The following is a 23187-nucleotide window of genomic DNA, read 5'->3' as shown; positions in this document are numbered from 1 at the left end:
CAGGAATTTCCTCATGTCCTTACCAGCATCTGGTCTTATCAGGTTTCTTAATTTTTACCAGTCTGAGTGAAACTGTATCTCTGTTTTAATTTGCATCTTTCAGCTTATTAAAAAGACTGATAGACTAGACATCTTAATCTTAAATATATATATGTAAACTATTTTCTAATGCCCCAAGAGAATTAAGAATTTTCCTATCAGAACTTTTCAGAGTCAAATGACTTAATCTTCCCTTACTTTATGCATTTCACAATCCCAAATTCTCACGTATTTCAGTGGTAAAAAACTGTATTCCTAAGGACACAGCACTAATGATGATTCTAGGTCTTTCACCTTTTATATAGTTGATCTACTCAACAAACATTTAATTGAGTCACTCACCACTTCCCTCCGCACCCCCCCAATCGCCACCACTGCCAAGAATTTCGCCAAACCAACCGCCTCTCTTGGCGCCTACCTTCGAGACCGTGAGTTCTTTGTCCCTTGCACTGTGACAGAGTGACCATGGGCAGGCGTGTTTTTAGAAAGGCTCGGAGACTCCGACCAAGACCCTCCCAATTCTTCCAATCCATTGTTCTCTCGTATTACTTGCTCACAAGTTTTTGTATTCAGTACATTCAGAGAGGAACGCGGTATGGTCACGCATGCTCTCACTGCAAAGAATTATTCCCGAGAGAAAAGTTTTTAAGGAGAAGATTCGAATGTTTTCATTTCAAGCACTAGTCTTAAATGTGAGATTATAACTAGTGTCTTTTACAGCAACCCAAATTATTTTACTTCTTCTTCTAAAAGATGCTCCGCCCCCCCCACCCCCCCACCCCCGCTCTACAAAAGATTTAAAACCTTACACTTTATTGCGTCGGAACGTGAGGTTTGATTAAAAGGGCAATTGAAAACTATCTCACGGTCATTTCAATTTCGGTGATTATCAATTCTAACGAAAGAAAAGATGATCAAACCACATTGTCTTCAGCTTCTATCCGCAACAGATAAATATTAAAGCCTGTCTGATCCCGCAGATAAGTCTTTACTAATGGCAGCACCTTTTGGTCCTAATTTAAAACCCACAAGTCTTCTGTAAAACAACAACGCGGCTTCCTGTGCTTTCTGAAAAGAAACATCAAGATCTAACTCATTTGATTGCTGCAGATAATGATGTGGTTGCCAGATAAGAGGTGCCACACTCAGGGACATTGACTGGACTAATAAAGGGGGGAATTCGTGCTTAATTCTGGATTTTTATGTTGAATAACGTACACCGCACGCCGCAAGGACAGTGATAAACCCGCAAGACTCTCGGGCGCTGCTCTCCATTAGCCCGCAACTCGACTTTTCCACTCCCAGCCCGGGAATTCATGCAAATCAGCCTGCTAACCCCGGGGCAATACGAACCGCTTTCGCGCCATTCGCTCAGGACCGTGCAGCCACGTAAAAAGAACGTCCTAGAGCCCCCAAAGCGCTGCTTTTCTAAGACGGACTTTAGGGTATTCCAAGGCTGCGACTTGAGGCTACAATATTTTGGGGGTCTCTTTTTTCCCCGGTGCGGAGAGGGTCTCGCGCCGGGGCAGGAGGTTACCACAGCTTGCAGGACCTGCGCCCCAACGCGGGAAAGCCGGCCAGAGCCCCGCCCCTCCGGGCCCGGGTCTGCGCGCCCCGCCTGCTGCAGCTCGGGCTTCTTCGGCTCTGCGGGACCGCGGCTCGCGGTGCTTCGCTCTCCAGTCCCAGAGCGCCGGCCTGGGCGCCAGCCGCCAGCATGGACGCTCGGCGCGTGCGGGTGAGCGCTAGGCTGCTGAATCCGAGGGGCGGGTGCGGTGGGTGCTGGGCGCGGGCCAAGTCCTTCTAACTCCGCGGACCGAGTGCTCCTTATCCACCGGTGGCGGTCCTGGGCGGCGCCCCTGTAGGCAAGCCCCAGATTTTAGGCATTTCGCGTAATTCGGAGCCCGGGGCTGACCCCGCGGGGCTTGCGCCCCAGGCGCGCTGGCGGTCGGAGATTTGAGCAGTTTTCAGGTGGGTTGGCACTCCCGGGAACCCGAAGCCACGTGCGCCTGAAGTGCACGTGTGCTCTGGGCCGGACAGCGGCTGGAGCTGGCTGGTCCCCCATTGTGTCTGCCGGCCGGAGCCCGGGTGTAGGGGAGCGCCTCCTGCCCTGCTCCCTGGGGGCTTTGCCCTGCAGCCTTGCAGCCCTTTCCAGCGTGCAGCTTGCGGGCGGGTGCGTGGCTCGCTGCGGCAACACCTAGCGCACTGGGGCGGGGGGGGGGGGCGCTTTGGAATCGCTCCCGGCGGGATTTTGCGCCTGCCACACCAGTGTCGGCTTTCTAACCGCTGAGGATCGGTGGGCTTGAAGTTTAAAGGTCTCGCAAAATGGTCTCTTTAGGACTTGGGTGCGCCCATGGAGGGTAGGCATCTCTAGTTCTGGGCGGCGATGAAGGGCATTTGAAGGACCCGGTGGTCCAAACTGTTCGCAGACCATTTGCTCGTTTCCCACTCCTCCACCCACCAGCCTTACTCGCAGCTGCAGGACGTTGCCCTGAATGGAACGTTACATTTTGCTCTAACGGAAACTGAAACGTAGGGTCTACTCCAGGAGATGTTAGAAGATGGGGGTTGGGTGGAAAGGAAGAGTGTGACCTGCTTAAAATAAATAAAGAGTGACACACGTGGGGAGGCTGTGGTTCCAGTGGGGGGGTGGGGCGTGCTGGGGGCGTGGCTTCAGAGAAATAGCGCTTGGGTGTAACCCGGCATTGGCTTTTAGGTTGGAGAAAGCCGTGTGTAACAGGACTTGGAATCTGACGTGCCTGGGCTCCAGTTTGGGGCATCCTGTTAGGAGTAGTCCACTTAACCCCTCACGCCTCAGCTTCCCCGTTTGTTAGGTGGGAATAATGATAGCACCTTTCTTGCAAGGAATTAAACGTAATGTGAAAACATGCTTAGTGCCTGGCACGAATAAAACACCTGCTTAGTGGTATTAGTTATTACCTTCCTGCCAGAGAAGTTAATCTCAACCATGACCATTTGCCTTTTCCTACGTCTTTTCCTCTAAAACATGCATTTGCCTGCTAACTAACTCTTGGCATGTGCTAAGGTATTAAAGCCCAGCTATGTTTTCCTGTCAACTTCCAGTAGACTGCCTCCCTTGAGGCTGTCCTGGGCCTCTGACTGCTTGTAGGTAGATTGATGAGTAAATTGCTCCAGTTGTGCAAGGATCGTTGATGTCCTGGGAGATTACAGAATTGGATTCTCCTTCCAGCTGTGTCATCTCGGGCACTCTGTTACACCTCCCTGGATCCTTGAATTTCCTCACCTGGAAAGTGGGGTGCTTGTGAGAGCCCTTTTAATAGGTGATAGCATTACCTACGTCACATTTTTCTGCCTTTCTAAAAGGACAAAAGACATGATCATTTTATTTGCAAGAGATTGAAATCAAGTGCATAGTGTTAAGTGTAGGAGGAAGGTCGAGTATGTGCTTTCCACCTGACACCTCACATCTTGGCTTTATTTTGTGGGGCCCATAGCAGAGCATGTCTTTCAAAGTTTTCAGTATGAGGAGTCATTTCTATTGTGTGACTGTATTTAAGAAAATTAAAACACAGGAACTAAAAACACATAGGTCTCATTAAATGTTAAGAAATGCCAGAAATTGCTGTTTTTATCTTGAGATAGATGCTAATTGCATTTTCTGATGAGCAAAGCCAGGCTGTTTGGTGCTTATGAACAAGTAACCTAGGAGTAATTTGTGACTTACAGAACGACTTCTAAAAACTTAAAAGAGTGGTATAGCAAGGAGACTAAAGAAAGAGCTGAATGTCATGCCGGGCTGGTAGAATGCTGAGGTGGAATCAGGCATTCTACCTGGGTTTAGAGTGCTATTTGACCTTTAACTTGCCTCCTTGTATGTTTGTTCACTTGATTTGTAAGGACCTTTGCTGAAATCACTATACCCCTCTTGGTTAGAGCAGAACCAGCTTGAAAGCCTGCCATCTTGAAGTAGAGGTGCTAGCCAGTTTTTGTAGTTTGGGAAATTAGCATCACAGTACACAGCCCAAAGCTTATATAAAAAGACCTCATTAGCTTGATTTTTGGCTGAGGGAGAGAAATCACTCTACCATTTTGTACTTTTGAAATTTCCTTTTGGAAGTCCAATCTAATCTTCTTTTTTTTTTTTTTTTTTTTTTTTTTTTAAATTTTTTTTTTTTTTTTTTTTTTTTTAAAGATTTTATTTATTTATTTGACAGAGAGAAATTACAAGTAAGCAGAGAGGCAGGCAGAGAGAGGAGGAAGCAGGCTCCCTGCCGAGCAGAGAGCCCGATGCGGGACTCGATCCCAGGACCCTGAGATCATGACCCGAGCCGAAGGCAGCGGCTCAACCCACTGAGCCACCCAGGCGCCCCCAATCTAATCTTCTTAATAGGCAGGTTTTAGGAGGTTGGTATTAAACCCCTTGGGAACTCCATATCACACATTCTGCTTGGTGGGAAGAGAGGTGGGCAGTGAGGTAGTTCTATAGATGTTTAATTGAATTGATGTCCTTAAGGACATCAATTAACAATTCCTTCAAAGGGGTCCCCTTTTAAGATTTTACCAGGTTTTGAAAATATTTTTATAGCATTTGCAAATCCTCCTTTTACTATGTAGGGTATAAGAAATGGATATATCTACTCTGTTGTTTGAACTACTAAACTCAAAAATGATGTCTTCAGTTAGTGTAGTAAGCGCCCGACTTAATAGCATTGCCATTTTCACTTGCAGCAAAAGGATCACGGAGTAAAGAAGAATGTAAAGAAATTTAGATATGTGAAGTTGATTTCCATGGAAACATCATCATCCTCTGATGACAGTTGTGACAGCTTTGCTTCTGATAATTTTGCAAACACGGTAAGTGCTGCCTGAGAATAAACAGAATTGAGTCTGCAGTGCCCACAGTGCCCCAAATGCTTTGTGCGTGATTAAAACCGCTTGCTTTTTGCCTGCATTTCTATACAGCCGCTGGAAAATACAGTATGCATTGTAATTTCATTTCACTTTTTGCTGTGGTTCTAGGTAGTAATTGTTGGAGGTAGATTAGCTACTTATTCTATCTTTTTGAAATGTCGCCTAACCTAACATGCCTGATGATTTGCCATAACAACTCAGAAATCATTTGTAAACCTCTGAACCATTTTTCTTTGTAACAAAAGCTGTTCTCTTGTAGTGCACTTGTAAATGTGATTTGCTCTCTGCACGGTTTATGGAAAATTGGTTCTTGAAAAAGGGGAAAAAATGCACAACCACATTTATTTATTTATTTTACAGAAACCTAAATTCAGGTCAGATATCAGTGAAGAACTGGCAAATGTTTTTTATGAGGACTCTGATAATGAATCTTTCTGCGGCTTTTCAGAAAGTGAGGTGCAAGATGTATTAGACCATTGCGGATTTTTACAGAAATCAAGGCCAGATGTCACTAAAGAACTGGCCAGTATTTTTCATGCCGACTCTGACGATGAATCATTTTGCGGTTTCTCAGAGAGTGAGATACAGGATGGAATGGTGAGTTTGAGAACCCATGTCAAGAAGTACGGTACATTTACAGGCATGACATACTTGGTTAAAAATTTTTTTTTTCTCATAATTTTCATTTTAGTCATGCCAGAAGATTTTGTTGACCTTTTTAAAATTTTAAGAGTTGTTTTCTTTATGTCCTACAATGGTTTTTACTAATGTAGTCCTACTTGTAAAGCTTGAACATTTTGTAGGTTCTGAAAGTCTTGGGAACTGGGAAGATAAAATTGGCCAAACTCCAGATTTCTGTTGCCACAGAAATCTAGCCTGATTGACGGGAATCCCACATGTCCTCAAGATTAGCTATATTCCTGTTTTAAGTTCCAGTGCCCGGCCCAGTATTGGCTCAGCCTGGAGCAGGCCTTTGGTAAATGCTGGTTCCTGTGGTGGACCTAGACCTCATTCAGAAAAACTTGTGATGACTCATTTTCAGGAGTTCAAGTGCACGGAATGACAGGGTCCTTCTTGCTTTCACCTGTGCTCCTTGGCTGCCTTTTCTTGTGCACGCTGCTTTACCTTTAACCTCTGCTGTTCTGCTCAGGCCACTGCTGCTGCTGCTGCATCTTGGTCCCGCTCTCCCTGAGCATACTATTTAGTTCTGCAGACTCTGGTTAGCGGGACTGTCTCAACAAAGGAAGCAGTGTGTCAACTTAACAGTCAGTGTATGCTCTTCAGCTTACTGGTCTGATGGGGAGCCAGTCCCAGGGACCACAACGATGCTGCCATAAGTGGGAGCATCTGGCCAAGGAGTGTTTATCACCGTCTGACTTGGTGGTAATGTAGCATTGCCTGTCTAAAAAGGGATGGTGGTCCAAAGCAGTGCAGACTGGAGTCCTTGCAGGGGCTGATCTGTACGTCTGCATGTGACCTAAACATTGTTTAGGTCTTACATCCCACTAGCCTGAGTCATTTCTGGGCACTATTTCCATTCTTTTTAGATGCTGTTTGTTTCAATTAATAAGATACCAATTGATTCAAAGTCTCAAGAACCCATAAAAGTTTTGTCATTTTTTCATCATCAGGCACACTAAAAGTACATGAAGAATACTAGAAATTGTGCAGGTTTTAGACATGTTTGAATGTTAAAAAAAAAAAAAAAAATCCAGTGGCTATTCCATTTCTGGGATTTTATGGGTGATCTATTTTCTTTTCTCAATCAATTTTTTTTTCAGCCATCACCACGATCAATTTAGAATATTTTCATCAGCTCCCCAGAAAACCCTTTCCCCCATCAGCATTCACTTCTCATCCTTTCCCAGTACCCTCAGTCAACAATGGACAACCACCAGTCTGTCTGCTACCATGATAGATTTTCTATTCTGGACACTTCATAGGAATGAAACCATATACTATGCAGTCTTCTGTAACTGACTTCTTTGACTTCATGGGAGATTTCCAAGGTTCTTCCATGTTGTGGCAGGTGCTAGTACCTCATATCTTTTTATTGCTAAATAATAGTTCGTGAATGTACGAAATTTTATTTATCGTCTTCATCAATTGATGGGTTTTGGGGTTGTTTGCACCTTTTGGCTATTGTGAAAAAGCACTGCTATGAACACACAGAAGTTTTTGTGTGGACATAATACTCTCGGAGTATATGTACGAATGAGTCCCGTGGTAACTCTGGCCTTTTAACGAACTGACAGGCTGTCTTCAGCTGCACCTTGTACATTCCTACCAGCAGTGTATGCGGTTCCAGGTTCTCTACATCCTTGCCATACTTGCTATTGATTCAGCTCCACTAGTGGGTAATGAAGCAGTATCTTGTGATTCTGATTCACTTTTCCCTGATGGCTAATTTTACTATATTTTTAATGATGGAATCCCACTTGACTTTGGGAATCTCAAACACTTTTAAGTTTTAAATTTATAGTAAGTAGATTAGAGAGGTACCTCAAGTAGTCAAATTCATAGAGACAGAAAGTAGAATGGTGGTTGCCAGAGGTTGGGGGGAGTGGGGAGTTAGTGTTGAATGGGTGCAGAGTTTTGGAAAGATGAAAAAGTCCTGGAGATCGATGGTGGTGATGGTTGTACAACAGTGCAAATGCCCTTCATGCTACTGAACTGCCAGTTACAAATGGTTAAAATGGTGAATTTCATGTTAGGCTTATTTGCTGCAAATTTTCTAAAGAGTAGATTAGAGCACTGAGGCACCTTTAATCATATTTAATGCCAAGCACTGAAACCATGTTTGTGGGAGAACCATGCTTGTTTTTATAGGCATTTTTTTTTTTAATGAAAGATCTATTTTTGAATTAAAAAGGGAGCTGGGATTTTCACATTAACAAAAGAAACAAACAAACAAAACAGACTCAGAACCACTGACCTAAGGGCTATGAAGATGGCTTATAAAGATGTGTCTCAGATAGGCTAAAGGAGTTAAATTACCCTGATTATTGTATTTATTATAATTCCTGATTTGTTGCCCAGAGCTGTCAGTTAAACTTGACTATTAAAGTATTCCATTAAAATTTATTTGCTGTCAGTGTCTTTTGTTCAGAAGGGATTTTGTAGTCAGTGGTGCAGCCTGTCCGACAATCAACAAGTCGATAATGACTGACTGCACTGTTCCTGATTCACTAGAGACTGCAGCCAGACCACACTGGCTATAGGACCCGCAGCCAGTGCCGAAGGTCTGGACCCCTCCGGGTGGCCATGAAGTTCCCAACTCAAAACACCAGGGGAGCCACCAACAAAAGAGCAGTGCCCTCCAAGCCCCCTGAGAATTCTGTGACTGATTCCAGTTCTGATTCAGAAGATGAAAATGGAATGAATTTTTTGGAGAAAAGAGCTTTAAATATAAAGCAAAACAAAGCAATGGTAGGTATCCGACTTTGTGCTAACACTAACCCTTCCCACCCTTTCTGTAAGCTGCTCATTGCTCATACCTATGTTCTAAGAATTATTTTCAGTGTAACTGTGAAGTCTTCACAATGTGTGCTTTAAAATGTGCTTCTTTTCCTAAATTAATTTCTCTTTTAATCTATCAAAAGTCTTGGTAGATGTGTAAGTGAAATCAGAAACTTAAGACATGCTACTATAATTTCCAGAAGTTGCTTTTTTCTTTAGCAGTTATTCTAAACTAATAATTTCTGTTGAATTTCCTCTCTTTTTAGCTTGCAAAACTAATGTCAGAATTAGAAAGCTTCCCTGGCTCATTCCCTGGAAGGCGTTCCCTCCCACGCCCCAGTACAGTAAGTGTAAATCCTTGTTTATATTACAGTATTTTGGACAGGTCTAAGATAGATTTTTTAATTTTATTTTAAGATTCTATGTATTTACTAGAGAGAGAGAGAGAGAACACTGAGCAGGAGGAGGGGTAGAGGGAGAGTGAGAAGCTGACTCCCTGCTGAGCAGGGAGCCCAAGGCCCAGGCTCCATCCTAGGACCCCAGCTGAAGGCAGCCGCTTAACCACCTGAGCCACCTAGGCACCCCTAGATTTATTATTTTCAAATCCAGTTTCCTTATTTTGTGTAGTCCTCCAGACAAAGAAGTAGAGAAAACTTAACAGATCTCTGGGACCTCTTCTGTGCAAGCTAGGGCCAGTGTGGCCTCTCCAAGCCATGCTTTTGCAGAGCTTAATCTTTTAAACTTTTTAACTTTAATCTTTTAAACTTTTTAAACTCTTTTTTAGAGTTTAACTCTTTTTTTTTGTCTGGCTATTTCTCTCCTTCCCAACTGGGACTAAGCCCCTCAAGGGCAGGGAGTAAAGACTGAATTTTTTTTTTTTTCTGTATCCCGCATTAGGATATTCCTTCTACATGGTAGATAAGTAATAATAGAGGTTTTTAATAACTGAGCATGAGAGATAAAAAAGGAAAAGACAATTTTTTAAACACGTCATGGCCTAATCTATGTGATTATCTTCTGAGGAATTTAGCTAGTACAACTAAGGGGAGATTGATGTGTCTGCTGTGGTACAACAGGGAAGAGTTCCTTTCCCCACCTCTCCCTGAGGAGAAGGAAAGGGGCAAGCAAGGAACGGAAGAAGGAAAACCATACATATATTTCTCTCTTGTGCCATGTAGAAATATTGAGTATGTTTCAGGGCTCAAGAGATATTGTAGAAAGGTTTTTTTTGTTTTGTTTTTTTGGGGGTTTTTTGGAAAATGAGATCTGTTCTTAAGTGGAGGAATAAAAGGATCATCTCTCAGTCTGAGAGGAATGGCTTGGTGTTAGCAGAATTGCAACAGCTGTATCATTTCGGGGCTCACTTTCCGTGCATTATGGAAAGGACAGAGGATTAGTAAATGGAGCTCTCGTTTTACTTAAATAAAAATGTTTTTACGGAGAAGGTGCCACTTCTCTTCATTCTGGATTAAATGGGTTGCATCACATGTGTTTTACTTAGCAGTCAAAGACACCGCGCAGGCGTACATTCCCAGGTGTTGCTTCCAGGAGAAACCCTGAACGAAGAGCTCGTCCTCTTACCAGATCAAGGTCCCGGATCCTTGGGTCCCTTAGTGCTCTACCCACAGAGGAGGAAGAGGAAGAGGAGGAGGATAAGTACATGCTGGTGAGGAAGAGGAAAACCATGGACAGCTACATGGATGTGAGTTTTCCACATTTTATGCTTGCTCTTCTGTTGGCCCAGTATCCAACACACAACACAAGGACCCACACAGCCTCAAAACCAGATGACCTGTTATAAACCTTCTCAAATCATTCAGAATTGTTAATGTCCTATAACTTATTTGTATATTATTAGTGGGTGAGAAGATCAAAGCTTGCTTGCTTTTTTTTTTTTTTTTTTTTTTTAAGATTTTAATTTTAAGTACTCTCTGCATCCAACATTGGCCTCAAATTTATAACCCCAAGATCAAGAGTCACATGCTCTACCAACTGAGCCACCCAGGCGCCGCACCCCCTGCAACTTTGATTTCAAGATTTTATTTTTAAGTGGCCAAAGCTTTTCTTCAGCTTCTCTTTCCATGGTGTCCCATTATCTTTAGTAAACTTAACAACTTGCTCCTTCTCCATAAGCTCTCAGAAAGATTTCTAGGTTGAATTCTTTGTGAAGAAATTACAAATCCTGTATCTGGGATTCAGAGCTGGGAAGAGCCAGTAAGGGCACCATTCCGTGATTTTTGTCATGCAGGAAGAGGACATGCCCAGAAGTCGTCGTGCCGGATCCATGACCCTTCCGCATATAATTCGCCCCGTGGAAGAAATCACAGAGGAAGAGCTGGAGAACATCTGCAACAACTCTCGGGAGAAGATCTATAACCGTTCATTGGTACAAAGCTCTATACGTTTCATCTGTGAACATGAACATCTGTGAGAGAAAAGATAGCTTCTATCCTTAGAGTGTTGCTAATGTTAAAGGTCTTAGCATATGGGATACTATTCCTGTGTGTTTTTTCACATAAGGAGAGTTTTAGCATCCTTGGGATACACATCTCTTAGTCTGCACGAGTAGTATTTGCTTAATAAGCCTTTGGTAGCATTTGATCTTTTAATTTAGAAATGGATTCAATATCTATTTACTGTGTATGTGTCTACATACACAAGTGCTAGGATATCATGGTGTGCTAAAAATAAAGATTTGGGTATGGTTTTTTGCAAAAGATATTTTCTTGCAGAAAACTAATTTTGATAATATTAACTGCTGCATCTGCCGACTGAATGAAATCACCATACTTGATTTATTTTTCCTGCCGTTGGCATACCCATGTGTATATAATTTGACATAGGATTGAAGGACTAATTGTCAAGACCCCATCTACAAAGAAGGATATTCTTTATGCCATTTTTCTATACAGAAAGTGGTGTTCTGTTCTTTTTTCCCATCTTCTTTCCCTATTTGTAGGGATCCACTTGTCATCAATGCCGCCAAAAAACTATTGATACCAAAACAAACTGCAGAAACCCAGAGTGCTGGGGTGTTCGAGGCCAATTTTGTGGTCCCTGCCTTCGAAACCGCTACGGTGAAGAGGTCAAGGATGCTCTGCTGGATCCAGTAGGTGCCCCGAAGGGTGGTCCTGTGGGCTTGAAGGTCAGCCATGAGTAGAAAGGGCCAAAAAGGTTAACAGGGAAAGGATGGAGCCCTTATTGTTGTGGGGTGCACGTTTCAGGGGAGGCTGATGAATTCATAGTGTTAGTGCTGGATAAGTATGAGGTCCCCCGCCCCTCTCGGAGTGCATGGTTGGGACCTGGCCATTCAAGGGAAATTGACTCTACCCCTGCTAGTTGCTGTGTAACCTCTGCTGGATTTCCTAAGAAGTATCAGGAGGACTAATGGAAATTAATCCTATTAAGCTTTTCACTGTTACTTTAAAAAAAAAAAATTTTTTTTAATGCAGTTGATGATGCCTCTCTTAGAGTTTAAATAAGAATTGATAAGTAAGGGGAGGAAAGTAAGACTGGATTTAACTGTGCATTTTCACAATTCTTCAGAACTGGCACTGCCCGCCTTGCCGCAGGATCTGCAACTGCAGTTTCTGCCGGCAGCGAGACGGGCGGTGTGCGACCGGGGTCCTCGTGTATCTAGCCAAATACCATGGCTTTGGGAATGTGCACGCTTACTTGAAAAGGTAAACGGCCGGCTTTTCTCTCTTCCCCACTGAAATCGTACATTCATGTGTGTGTCTTAATAAAAAGATGTAAGAAGTGAGAGCAGTGGTTGTCTCCAGGTGGTGAGGACTGCAGGTTTTGACCGGACAGGGGCATACTGGGAGTCTTCGAATGTTGGAAATGTTTTCTGTCTTCCTCTGGGTGGTGGTGACGTGTGCGTGAAAATGCCCATTGTATGCTTCAGATGTGTGCACTTAACTGTATATACTGTAGCTCAAGGAAAACATTTTGAAAACTGAATTTGGCTTTTCAAAGAAATTTCTTCGGTTGAAAACCATATCCTGACCTGTTCCTTCTCTCTTTCAGTCTGAAACAGGAATTCGAAATGCAAGCATAGCATTTGGAAGATCCACTCTCCGCCTTTTACTGCGCCGATCTTCCTAAAGTTACTGGTTTAGTCACGTGATTGCAACCCGCGAGTTAAGAATTTTGATGATCAGTTTTATAGGAAATGCAAATCAAGTTAATCTCATTAGACCCACGTGTCTCTGAACATCACTGAGGTATATCGCTAGCTATACTTCGCCCTTCTGCAGTTCCTCCTTTGCTTCCCCCCAACACACCCCATACCATCCCCCTTTCTTTCCAGTGGTTCTCTCCCACCATTTTGTTTCCGAATTCTCTTTAAATGGCAATTATAGGAAAGCATGTTTGATTTAATTGGCATCAAAATAGCCCTGGAATCCACCCATAAAACCAAGCACTTAGAAACACAGTAGTAATGTTAGCTAACTACATCTATTGAATTCCAGAGAACAGCCCTCTAACTTGTTTACGAGAAAGCAGTATAATTTTAGATTTAGCGTTCACACTAGTTGATGTTTTTTTAACGGAATCAAGGCACACAAGTCTTAAAACCATGTGGAAAAATTGGGTAATTGTTGGAAAGTGGAGTACATTACTTTGGATGCCTCTCATGAGACTATTCCATGTTTTGCGCTTCTTGTACAAGTTGTCCTGGGTGAGACGTAGTTGCTGCTGCTTTCTTCCACTACAAGGTTAAGTGATGCATCTGGATCTCGCAGTTACCACCCCCAAGGTCCAAGGGCAGGGCTCTATTCAAAATCATTGTAGAAAAGACATCCCAGGGAGTTAGGAGAGTGAGGCTTCAGGAATAGGCTGGCTTGAATTCATGCTGTAAAACTTCAGCATAACAATAGTTTGCCAAGTTTATTTTGGTTATATGTAAGGTGTTTCAAAGTAATTCCTGATCGTTTTGCGTGGAAAATTAATAGTGATAAAAGTCTACTACTCCTAGTCTTGGCAGTGTTTGCTTTCTTGAAGTTATAAACTAGGCACAGGGTTCATGTTCAGCTTCTAAGCACTTTTATAACAATGAGAAGTGCCTTTTTAGAACTGGGTGACTTTCCACAGTTAGTTAACTTGACATCTCTGCCCTTTTAGTTTTCTGGGCAGGTATCAAGAGTTGTGCCCCACCCCCCTCTCCTTTTGCATTTATCAAACCGTTTGGTAGAGGCGGAATCTTAAGTGTTTGTGTGTCCATTTTCTTTGCATGTGCAGCCTTTCGCTGTGTGGTTTCAGTGTTTGGTGCCTAATTGGACATTGAATCAATAAATGTAAATAGAGCTTTTGATTTGTAATGCTTTTATACAAAGTTTTTTTTATTTTGATAATAAAACATTCTATTCTAGCTTGTCTGCTTTTTTTTTATTCTTTAATACTCATTTTTACTGGATTGACTCCTATTTTTTTCCCTCGTATTTAAACAAAAGACCATTTCTACCTTTTGACATAAGTTTCTGGAGGTCAAGATCCAGCTCTTTTGAACAGGACCTAGCTTGGTGATACAACCAACCGTAGCTGTGATCAGAAAATCAGCTGAGACAGCTACATCCCAAGATAGAAAATAATAAAAGCTCATGAGGTTTTATAATACTGTTTTCCTTCACCATTTGCTAACCCAAAATCAAGCCAGGTATTGTGAAATCACAATGCCTGGCTTGATTTTATCAACCATTTGAATATCTAAGGCATGCTGTACCTCGAGGCCTGTTCCAGGACTGAGAAAAGCAAAAGACAAAAAAGCATGGTCTAAAAGCTCTCATAATCCAGTTTAGACCAGAATTGGCAAACTATAGCCTGTGGGTCAGATCCTACCATAGCTGAATTCACATGGCACTTGTACCAAGTATTATATTTTTAGAAAGTTGTTTAAAAAAAAAAAAGCAAATGGCACTATGGCCCACAAAGCCTAAAATGTTGACGATCTGGCAATTCACTGTAGGTTTACGGACATATGCTCTAGGCTTATCTCAGAAATCCTGTTCACTCCCACATATTCAGGAAAGATGAAACTATATGAAGTTACACAAACTGGTGTTCTGGATAGATGCAGAAGGAACAGGTATGCTAATAAACTTGGGAATCTTAACACAAATTCTAATTCAACCCATTTTTAGGGAGGTAATTGGGAAGGTTAAATTTGGGGGAGTTTGGAAAATTGATGGCTGTTGGGAACATTTTTGGCGTTAACCATGGTTTGTTGTTGTTTTTAAGATTTTATTATTTGAGGGAGAGCAGAAGAGGGCAGCAGGAGAAGCGGACTTTGCCTAGCAGGGAGCCCAGTATGGAACTTCATCCTGGGACTTCAGGATCATGATCTGAGCCAAAGGCAGTCGCTTAACCAGTTGAGCCACCCAGGCCACCAGCATTACCATGTATTACTATGAAGTGGAACTAATGTGGTTCAAAAATAGTGACTTAGCAGCAGCTGATTCTGAGACACCCTTAAAGGGTTGACAGACTAGTGGAGGAACTAAAAGTTCTGAGTAGGAATGAAGAGAGGAAAAGGCATTTTCTCAGCATCAGGTGTTTTATAGTACTGATGGACCCATGGGTTTTAATAAAGGCTCCCATCTTACAAAAAAAACCCATTAAGTTGAGCAGTCAGCCGTGCCTCGAGGCCCCGAACTTGATCCCACACACCCCAGTGCAAGCTCCACACACCATCCTTAGGGTTGAAAGAACTTGAATTATAAGAGAAGTCTGTACTGGCTGAGCTGGTCACTTACAGGGGTTGAAGTGGAAGGAGTGCGTGCCTCCAATGCCAGGCCAGCCGAGCTTCACTGGCCTGTAGGTAATGGAGAACCTCCCCAGGTTGCAGCCACTCATCTCATACCCACCTGGCTGGGGGTCCTGCTGACCCCCACCTCGCCGCGCACCATCCCCGCGGGACAGGTGCGCCTTAGCTTCCTGGGGCCCCTCTGTGGGCGGCGCCTCTTGTGCCTCGCGCAGGCGCTCAGCCTCACAGGTGGCTCCCTTTGCCACCTTGCATGCCCTCAGGACTGCCACCCAGCCGCCGGACTCCCAAAGAGGTGCTGCTCCTCGATGGAATAAGTCCAGGAGCCGGGCCTAAGCAGGTGCATGAGGTGCTGCGGGATCAAGTCCAGAAGCTGGTCAAGGCCCCGGCGGCAGTAGGTGAACTTGAGGGAGGTCCGGTGCTGCTTCCGCTCCACTTCCGCCATCTTGTTGGCTTTTCGGAAAAGGAGAGAACTCAAGATTTTTTGGTTATTTTTGTTGCTTTTAAGATTTTTATGTATTTATTTGACAGAGAGCTAGAGAAAGCACAACCAGGGGGAGCGGCAGAGGGTGAGGTAGAAGCAAGCTCACCACGGAGGAGGGAACGGAGTGCGGGGCTCTAACCCACACCCCTGTCCCACTCATCATGACCCGAGCCGAGCCGGCGCTTAATGAACTGAGTCACCCAGGAGCCCCAGAGAGAGAACTCAAGTTTTGATAATTGGTGTGAAGAGTACTTTACAACATTTATTCTCCAGGAACAGTCTTTACACTTGTCTCTCCAGCCTGGGTTCCCTAGGTAGAGAGGCTGTCCACCTTGACCTTCACGGACTAAGGGTTTGAGGAATGGAAGAGAGTGTAGTCATAGCCTGCAGTGGTTTAATAACGAAGAGGGCCAAAGGCAGTAGGGGACGCTGCAAGAGGGGCATATTTGTGTCTTATTTTGCTTTTAAAAGAAGTGAGAGGGAGCTCTTGATGGCTCAAGGTCAGGTGGAAAATTGGGTTATTTGCATACCAGGGGAATGGAGTAAGAGTTCAGTGCTTTGAAGCGTGTCTGCCAAGTATTAGGTTCTGAGAGGAAAGTGATAGCAAGTCCTGAGGGGAATAAAAGGTGAGCAAATGTTATTTTATCGTAATGTTAACCATACATTTGTGGGGTAGTATCTTAAAGATGAGGAAGTAAATCCAGAGAAGTTGAGAAAAATGCCCAATGCCACATAGCTAAAATGTCAGAGCTAAAGGGTTGTTCCAGGGAGAAGGACTTATCTTTTTTTTTTTTTTTTTTTTTAAACTAAGCCGAGCTTGCCTGCCTTAGAAAAGCAGGAGGTGTTAATCAGGTTCTGTCAGTGAGAACAAGGGCAAACTGGGTGCCAAGGTGCCTTTTGCAGAAACTGTTAAGCAGAGGGAGACGGAAGGTCCGGGAGGGGGCTGAGAGCCTCTGTGGTCAGGGATAGTGGGAAACCCCGGTATTGGATCATCCAGCTGGGACGTTGGCAACTCCTGAGGCTTTCAACGGTAGGGCGTTAAATTCCTGTGGGTAGCAGACAACCTTTTAAATAATCACAAGGTTGAGGGAGGCTGAAGTGAAGAGGGGACAAGAACTTGCAAAGGAAGTGTTGCTGAGACAGTGAAGAAGGCACTAAAGCTTGGAGTGGCTGCAAGAAGCTGGGGAATTTGCTTAGAGATGTTGTAAGAAATGGACTCTTGGGGGTGCCTGGGTGGCTCAGTGGGTTAAGCCGCTGCCTTCGGCTCAGGTCATGATCTCAGAGTCCTGGGATCGAGTCCCGCATCGGGCTCTCTGCTCAGCAGAGAGCCTGCTTCCCTTTCTCTCTCTCTGACTGCCTCTCCATCTACTTGTGATTTCTCTCTGTCAAATAAATAAATAAAATCTTTAAAAAAAAAAAAAAGGCTAAAAAAAAAAAAAAAAAAAAAAAGAAATGGACTCTTGGCTACAGAGAAAACTGGCATGTTCCAGATACGGGCCTCCATCCACTATAATATCAAGGTGGTGAAAGACTTGTTTGAAAGAGCAAGAAACAAAGGAGACACCATTTAGGGCTAAAAACCACTAAGATTTTGTTTTTTTCAGTCTCCCTTGCATTTTGTTTTATAGGGTAGTATTTCTACTACAGGTACAACTTCTTTAGCATTAAGGAGGTCAAAACATTTTAAATGGCTATCCATTTAATAATTTTTAAATAATATCCACTATTATATGGATGATACATATTTTACTTAAATAGCTTCCAAAATTGGGGTATCTGAATTAATAATCTTTTGCTATTATGAGTAATGTTGTAGTTAAAATAGAGTTCTAGAAAGTAAAGTAACCCTTAGTTACAGTGATGAAGGAAGGCAATAGCTTAGAAATTTTGGAGAGTGTGGGGCTGTTTTGTAGACCTAAGCTGGTAAACTTGAGTGCTGCACACGGATGGGAGGAGAGGAGGTGAACTACTTGATTAGATGCCAGAACAAGAGACATGGTTCACTGTAGGTGGACTCCACCTGTAGGATTACAGAAATGCATCTCTAGCCAAATAAGAAGCAATGTTTTATGTAATCCTGTGCCTTGAATTTAAGGAAGTTTATTGGAAGTGTTCACATGAAATTACCTGCTGGTGATGCCTGATTGCGGCAGTGCTCAGTGCAACTTTATAAATATTTGCCAGAGGAAGAAAACTAGAGTTGGTTGAGCACCTCTTAGGTGTTGAGGCACATTGCTCAATACGGTATGTATGTCAGCTTTTCATAGCAGGTGTTTTAGAGATGAAGAGACCCAGTGAGGTTAAGTACCTACTTTTTTTTTTTAAAGATTTTATTTATTTATTTGACAGAGATCACAAGTAGGCAGAGAGGCAGGCAGAGAGAGAGGAGGAAGCAGGCTCCCCGCTGAGCAGAGAGCCCGATGTGGGACTCCATCCCAGGACCCTGGGATCATGACCTGAGCCGAAGGCAGAGGCTTTAACCCACTGAGCCACCCAGGCACCCCGGTTAAGTACCTTCTAAAGACTTAAGAGCCCATACGTGTTTGTTCCCCTAGCCTAAGAAAGGAGATAATAGATCAAACATTGGACTTCTGATGCACCTGTCTACATCCCTTGATCATAATGCGTAATCCCTGCCACCTATAGTTATGTATTTATTTTAGTTTTTCCTGATTGCTCAGTCCTCAAGCGGCTGCCTTCAGCTCAGGTCATGATTCTAGGGTTCTGGGATCAAGCCCCGCATCAAGGTCCCTGCTCAATGGGAAGTCCGCTTCTCCCTCCCCCACTTCCCTGCTTATATTCCCTCTCTTACTGTCTCTCTGTCAAATAAATAAATAAATCTTTTTTTTTTCTTTTTAAGATTATTTATTTATTTATTTGACAGGCAGAGATCACAAGTAGCAGAGAGGCAGGCAGAGAGAGGAGGAAGCAGGCTCTCTGCAGAGCAGACAGCGCGATGCAGGGCTTGATCCCAGGACCCTGGGATCCTGACCTGAGCCGAAGGCAGAGGCTTTAACCCATTGAACCACCCAGGTGCCCCAATAAATAAGAAATCTTAAAAAAACAAAAACACTAGCTTTAAAAAACCAAAAAACTCATGGTTCATTCTGTTTTGACTATATTGCTTTATTCATCCCAGTCCACTGGATTCTGTTTTTTGGTTTTTTTTTTTTAAGATTTATTTGTGTATTTTAGAGAGAGAGTGCATATAGGACAGAGGTAGAGGGAGAGAATCTCAAGCAGATGCCCCGCCGAGCTCAGAGCCCAACGTGGGACTTGATCCCAGGGCTCTGAGATCATAACCTGAGCTGAAATCAAGAGTCCCAACTCTTTTGGGGCACCTGGGTGGCTCAGTGGGTTAAGCCTCTGCCTTCGGCTCAGGTCATGATCTCAGGGTCCTGGGATCAAGCCCCGCATTGGGCTCTTTGTTCAGCAGGGAGCCTGCTTCTTCCCCCCTCTCTCTGCCTGCCTCTCTGCCTACTTGTGATCTCTCTCTCTGTCAAATGGATTAATAAAAATCTTTAAAAAAAAAAAAAAAAGAGTCCAACTCTCAACCATCTGAGCCATCCAGGCTCATGACTTGATGTCTTGAGTTTGAGCCCCACACTGGGTGTAGAGATTACTTAAATAAAAATAAAACTTAAAAAGAAAAAAATAAAATACCAGACATTATATGTCATTTGTACATACTTCAGTATATCTAAAAGGTAATGATTCTTTTAAAAAAAAAAATCAAAATATCATTGTAAAACCTACATAAAATTAACAAGAGCTTCTAAATATCGAAAATGGAAGAGGAGTGCCTCCGTGGCTCAGTTGGTTAAGCCTCTGCCTTCAGCTTAGGTTATGACCCAGGATGGAGCCCCACATCAGGCTCTCTGCTCAGCAAGGAGACTGCTTCTCCCTTTCCCATTCCCTCTGCTTGTGCTCCCTCTCGCTCAGTCAAATAAATAAATAAAATCTTTAAAAAAAAAAAAAAAATGGAGGAGTGCCTAGGTGGCTCAGTCACTTACGCTTCCAACTCTTAATCTCAGGGTTGTAAGTTCAAGTCCCATGTTGGGCTCCATAAAGGCTACAAAAAAAAAAAAAAAAAAAAAAAAAAAAGGTATTTTAGGGCACCTGGGTGGCTCAGTTGGTTAAGCATCCAACTCTTGATGTCAGCTCAGGTCTTGATCTCTGTGTTGTGACTTCAAACCCCACATTGGGCTTAAAAAGTAAAAATAAATAAATACATATCAAATACAGATTGTTCAACTTTTCACTATCCTACACCCCTCACCCATTTTATATAGTTGTTTTAATTTGAATTCAGGAGTCTTAACTCATTTATTTATCTACTTAAAATCTCTTATAATTCATAGGTTCCCTCTCCCTTTATCCCCCTTGCAGTTTATTTGTTAAAAAAAAAAAAGACAGTTAATTTTCCTATAGAATTTTCCGCATTTTACTAATTGACCCATGGTCTTATTTAACGTGCTCCTCTTTCTTCTCTGTTAGATTCAGAAACTTGATCTAATTTTGATGCAAAAATACTTCATAGTTAATGTTCTGTACTAACATCAGAAGACTCTTACCATCCTGTTGTCTCCCTTTTTATATTGTTATAGCCACTGATGAACACTTCCTGTGCATTCTCTCTTTCCTTCTTCATTAATCAACTGGAAACATCCCCTAGTGGATGATTTAATTATCCAAGGTAGAGTTTGTACAGAAAAAGCATATTAAGGACTTGATTTGTTGTTTAACCAGTTTTCAGAATCAAAAATTAGGTTTCTGGTATCTTTCAGTGTTGCCTACCAAGGTTTTTGGGAGTTTTGGTGTTGTTTGTTTATTTTTAATCATCATATGACCTCCTGAATTTTTCAAATATCTGATGTGTTTCAATCTGTTGTAGTTACTTTTCTTATTAATGTCCAATTTTGTCGCAGTGGGAGCCTCTTCAGGTAGACTCCTGAATTCTTCTGATATGACCACAGTGGTTTTTTGATAGTTTCTTTTGTTTTCGGATAAGACAAAATGTTCCAGGCTTACCTTTTACATTTTCTGCTCCAAACCTAGACTCATCATTTCTCCAAAGTGTTTTGTTTTCAAAACACATTTCTTCCTTGTGTATCTGCTATATATCTGTATATTATACATGTACATATATATTATATAATATATATCTATATATATACTATATATGTAATATATTACATTATATAAATTATATAAATGTGCTTATATATAAGCAATTACATATTTTAGTATTTATATATTTACTAGTAATATATTAGTAAATCTAGTAAATATTAGTAAATACACAAAAATTAGTAAATTAGTAAATATTAATAAATATACATCTATATGGTTTCAGAATAATATCAATATTATTACAAAAATATAAATCATTTACCGAGAACAGTTTAATATTTTTTTGGTTTGGTCCCCAGTATAAATCATTTGGTACAAATTACTGTTTTAAAAATAATTTGAACACTTCCTCTTTATGTGGTTAAACCACAAACTTAATACTCTGTTAGGTCCATTTGTTTTATTTTGCTTTTGATTTTAAAGACTGCTTTTTAAAAAATTAGGATTTAGGGGCGCCTGGGTGGCTCAGTGGGTTGAGCCTCTGCCTTTGGCTCGGGTCATGATCCCGGAGTCCTGGGATCGAGCCCCACGTGGGGCTCTCTGCTCGGCGCGGAGCCTGCTTCCCTTCCTCTCTCTCTGCCTGCCTCTCTGACTGCTTGTGGTCTCTGTCTTTCAAATAAATGGATAAAAATCTACAAAAAAAAAAAATTAGGATTTAATTTAGTTTTATAAAGATGTAAAACAATTATATATTTTCAAAGTCAAGCTTACATACATAAAAACGTAAGATTTTTTAGAGAAACTAGATGGTATTTCTGTCCTTTCACCCTGATCCTCTCTCTCTAGGTAAACATTTATAAAATTTTATGACTTTGATTTTCATAAATGTAAGCAAGTATGTCTAAATATTTGTAGCCTCCTCTTGCCATCTCAGATAAATGGCAACATAGTTCTCACTACGTACTTTTTTCTATCTTGCCTCTTTTATTTAACTGTATTTATAGGAGAGAGAAACATTAACTCTACTATCTATAGAATATTGTATAAAGAGTTCTGAAATATACTCACATACATGAGCATTAAACTAACCTTTTAAGTTTCAGACAAAAAGATGTGGAGGAGATTGGTTTTCTCTCCTACTCAGACACCCAAAGACAAACTGTTCTGTAAGTTTATGCTAGGGAAGTCAGTTTCTCTTTTCTTGCACGCTTAGTAGGCAAGCCGTTTCAGCAGGAACTACTGTTTCAGTTTTCTCTTATTTTTATTTGAGTACATGTTCTTAAAAAGACTGATTCTCAAGTTTGTCTTTTAAATTGAATAGCTGTAAATGTTTCTCACTTCTTGAAGACCATATAGTATGGCTTTTAAAAAGGTAATAATCACTGCTGGAGCCTGTCTGAATTTCCAAGACGTGACCAATTTGAGTATCCTAGTGCTTAAGGAGGAAAAATATGTAAATAAAATTCCTTTATGCAAATGTTTCCTGCAATTCTCATTGCCATCCAAATTCTTGTAAATCATGATAAACAGATGCTACTGAACTAAATGACTAAGTAAAATTATGGAGATAGATTCTATTTATCTTATTTTTCAGTGTTGGGGAGGGAGAGAAGGATATTAACTAAATTTTATCTGTCTGCATGATGATTAGGGCAGACACCAAGAACTCTATTAATTGAGTTCAGCAAGGCGAGATGTGGGACTCTTCAGAATTGGAGAGCTGCCCTTGGTAAGGGAGAGGTTCTGTTGCAACTTAGTTTGCTTTATCAGAGAACTGTGTTTTGGAAACAATTCAATATCAAGCTTGCTGGATCTTCGCCTACTATTTAAATTTATGTTACTTTTTTTTCCTTAAAAAAATTGAAGTAAAATTCACTTAACATAAATTTTACCATTTTAACTATTTAAGAACGTGCAATTTGGTAACTTCCAGTACATTGACATTGTCATGCAACCACTGACACTATGTAACTCCAGAACATTTTCTTCATTCCCAGAAGAAACTAGGTACTAATTAAGTGGTCACTCCTCTTCCCCTCACCTCCCCCAGTAAATGGCGCTCATTTACTTTCTGTGTTTATGGGTTTGCCTATTCTGGACATCCGGGAACATATAATATGTGGCTTTCTGTCTCTGGCTTCTTTCACTTAGCATAATGTTTGCAAGATTCATCTTGTAGAAGGTATCAGTACTTCAGTCCTTTTTATGGCCAAATAGTATTACATTGTATGGATATATCACAATTTATTCATCATCAGTTGTTGGATATTTTGGTTGTTTTCACCTTTTGGCTATTGTGAACAGTCCTGTTACGAACATTTGTTTACGAGATTTTGTTTGAACACCTGGTTTCAATTCTCTTGGGTGTATAACTAAGAGTGGAATTGCTGGGTCATGTAATAACTATTTTTAATTGTTTTGAGTAACTGCCAGACTGTCTTTTCAAATGCTTGATTGTGTTCTTTGATGGACAGAAGTT

General features: G+C 41.8%; 1 protein-coding gene across 2 annotated transcripts; it reads left to right on the top strand.

The window, feature by feature from the left end:
• Positions 1–1640: 1640 nt before the first annotated feature.
• CDCA7 (cell division cycle associated 7) lies at positions 1641–13762 on the top strand. Of its 2 annotated transcripts, XM_059167013.1 has the most exons (10): positions 1641–1774; positions 4747–4872; positions 5290–5526; positions 8122–8358; positions 8655–8732; positions 9890–10090; positions 10637–10774; positions 11348–11497; positions 11935–12071; positions 12418–13762. In XM_059167013.1, exons 1-10 carry the CDS (start codon positions 1754–1756, stop codon positions 12446–12448), a joined length of 1356 nt encoding a protein of 451 aa, XP_059022996.1. In that variant the 5' UTR covers positions 1641–1753; the 3' UTR covers positions 12449–13762. The 2 variants fall into 2 exon arrangements, with proteins under 2 accessions (XP_059022996.1, XP_059022997.1); XM_059167014.1 differs by lacking the exon at positions 5290–5526 and having other exon boundaries at positions 1644–1774.
• Positions 13763–23187: the final 9425 nt, after the last annotated feature.

Source organism: Mustela lutreola, chromosome 3 (assembly GCF_030435805.1).
Source record: "Mustela lutreola isolate mMusLut2 chromosome 3, mMusLut2.pri, whole genome shotgun sequence".
Taxonomy (NCBI): Eukaryota; Metazoa; Chordata; class Mammalia; order Carnivora; family Mustelidae; genus Mustela; species Mustela lutreola.
This window is presented reverse-complemented; position numbering and strand designations above follow the sequence as displayed.

Excerpts from the sequence above, each read along its gene's own strand:
- CDCA7 (XM_059167013.1), top strand. The coding sequence starts at position 1,754 with ATGGACGCTCGGCGCGTGCGG. Across the intron at positions 10,091-10,636 it reads CCATGGACAGCTACATGGAT|GAAGAGGACATGCCCAGAAG; the intron begins GTGAGTTTTCCA and ends TTTGTCATGCAG. Across the intron at positions 11,498-11,934 it reads AGGATGCTCTGCTGGATCCA|AACTGGCACTGCCCGCCTTG; the intron begins GTAGGTGCCCCG and ends ACAATTCTTCAG.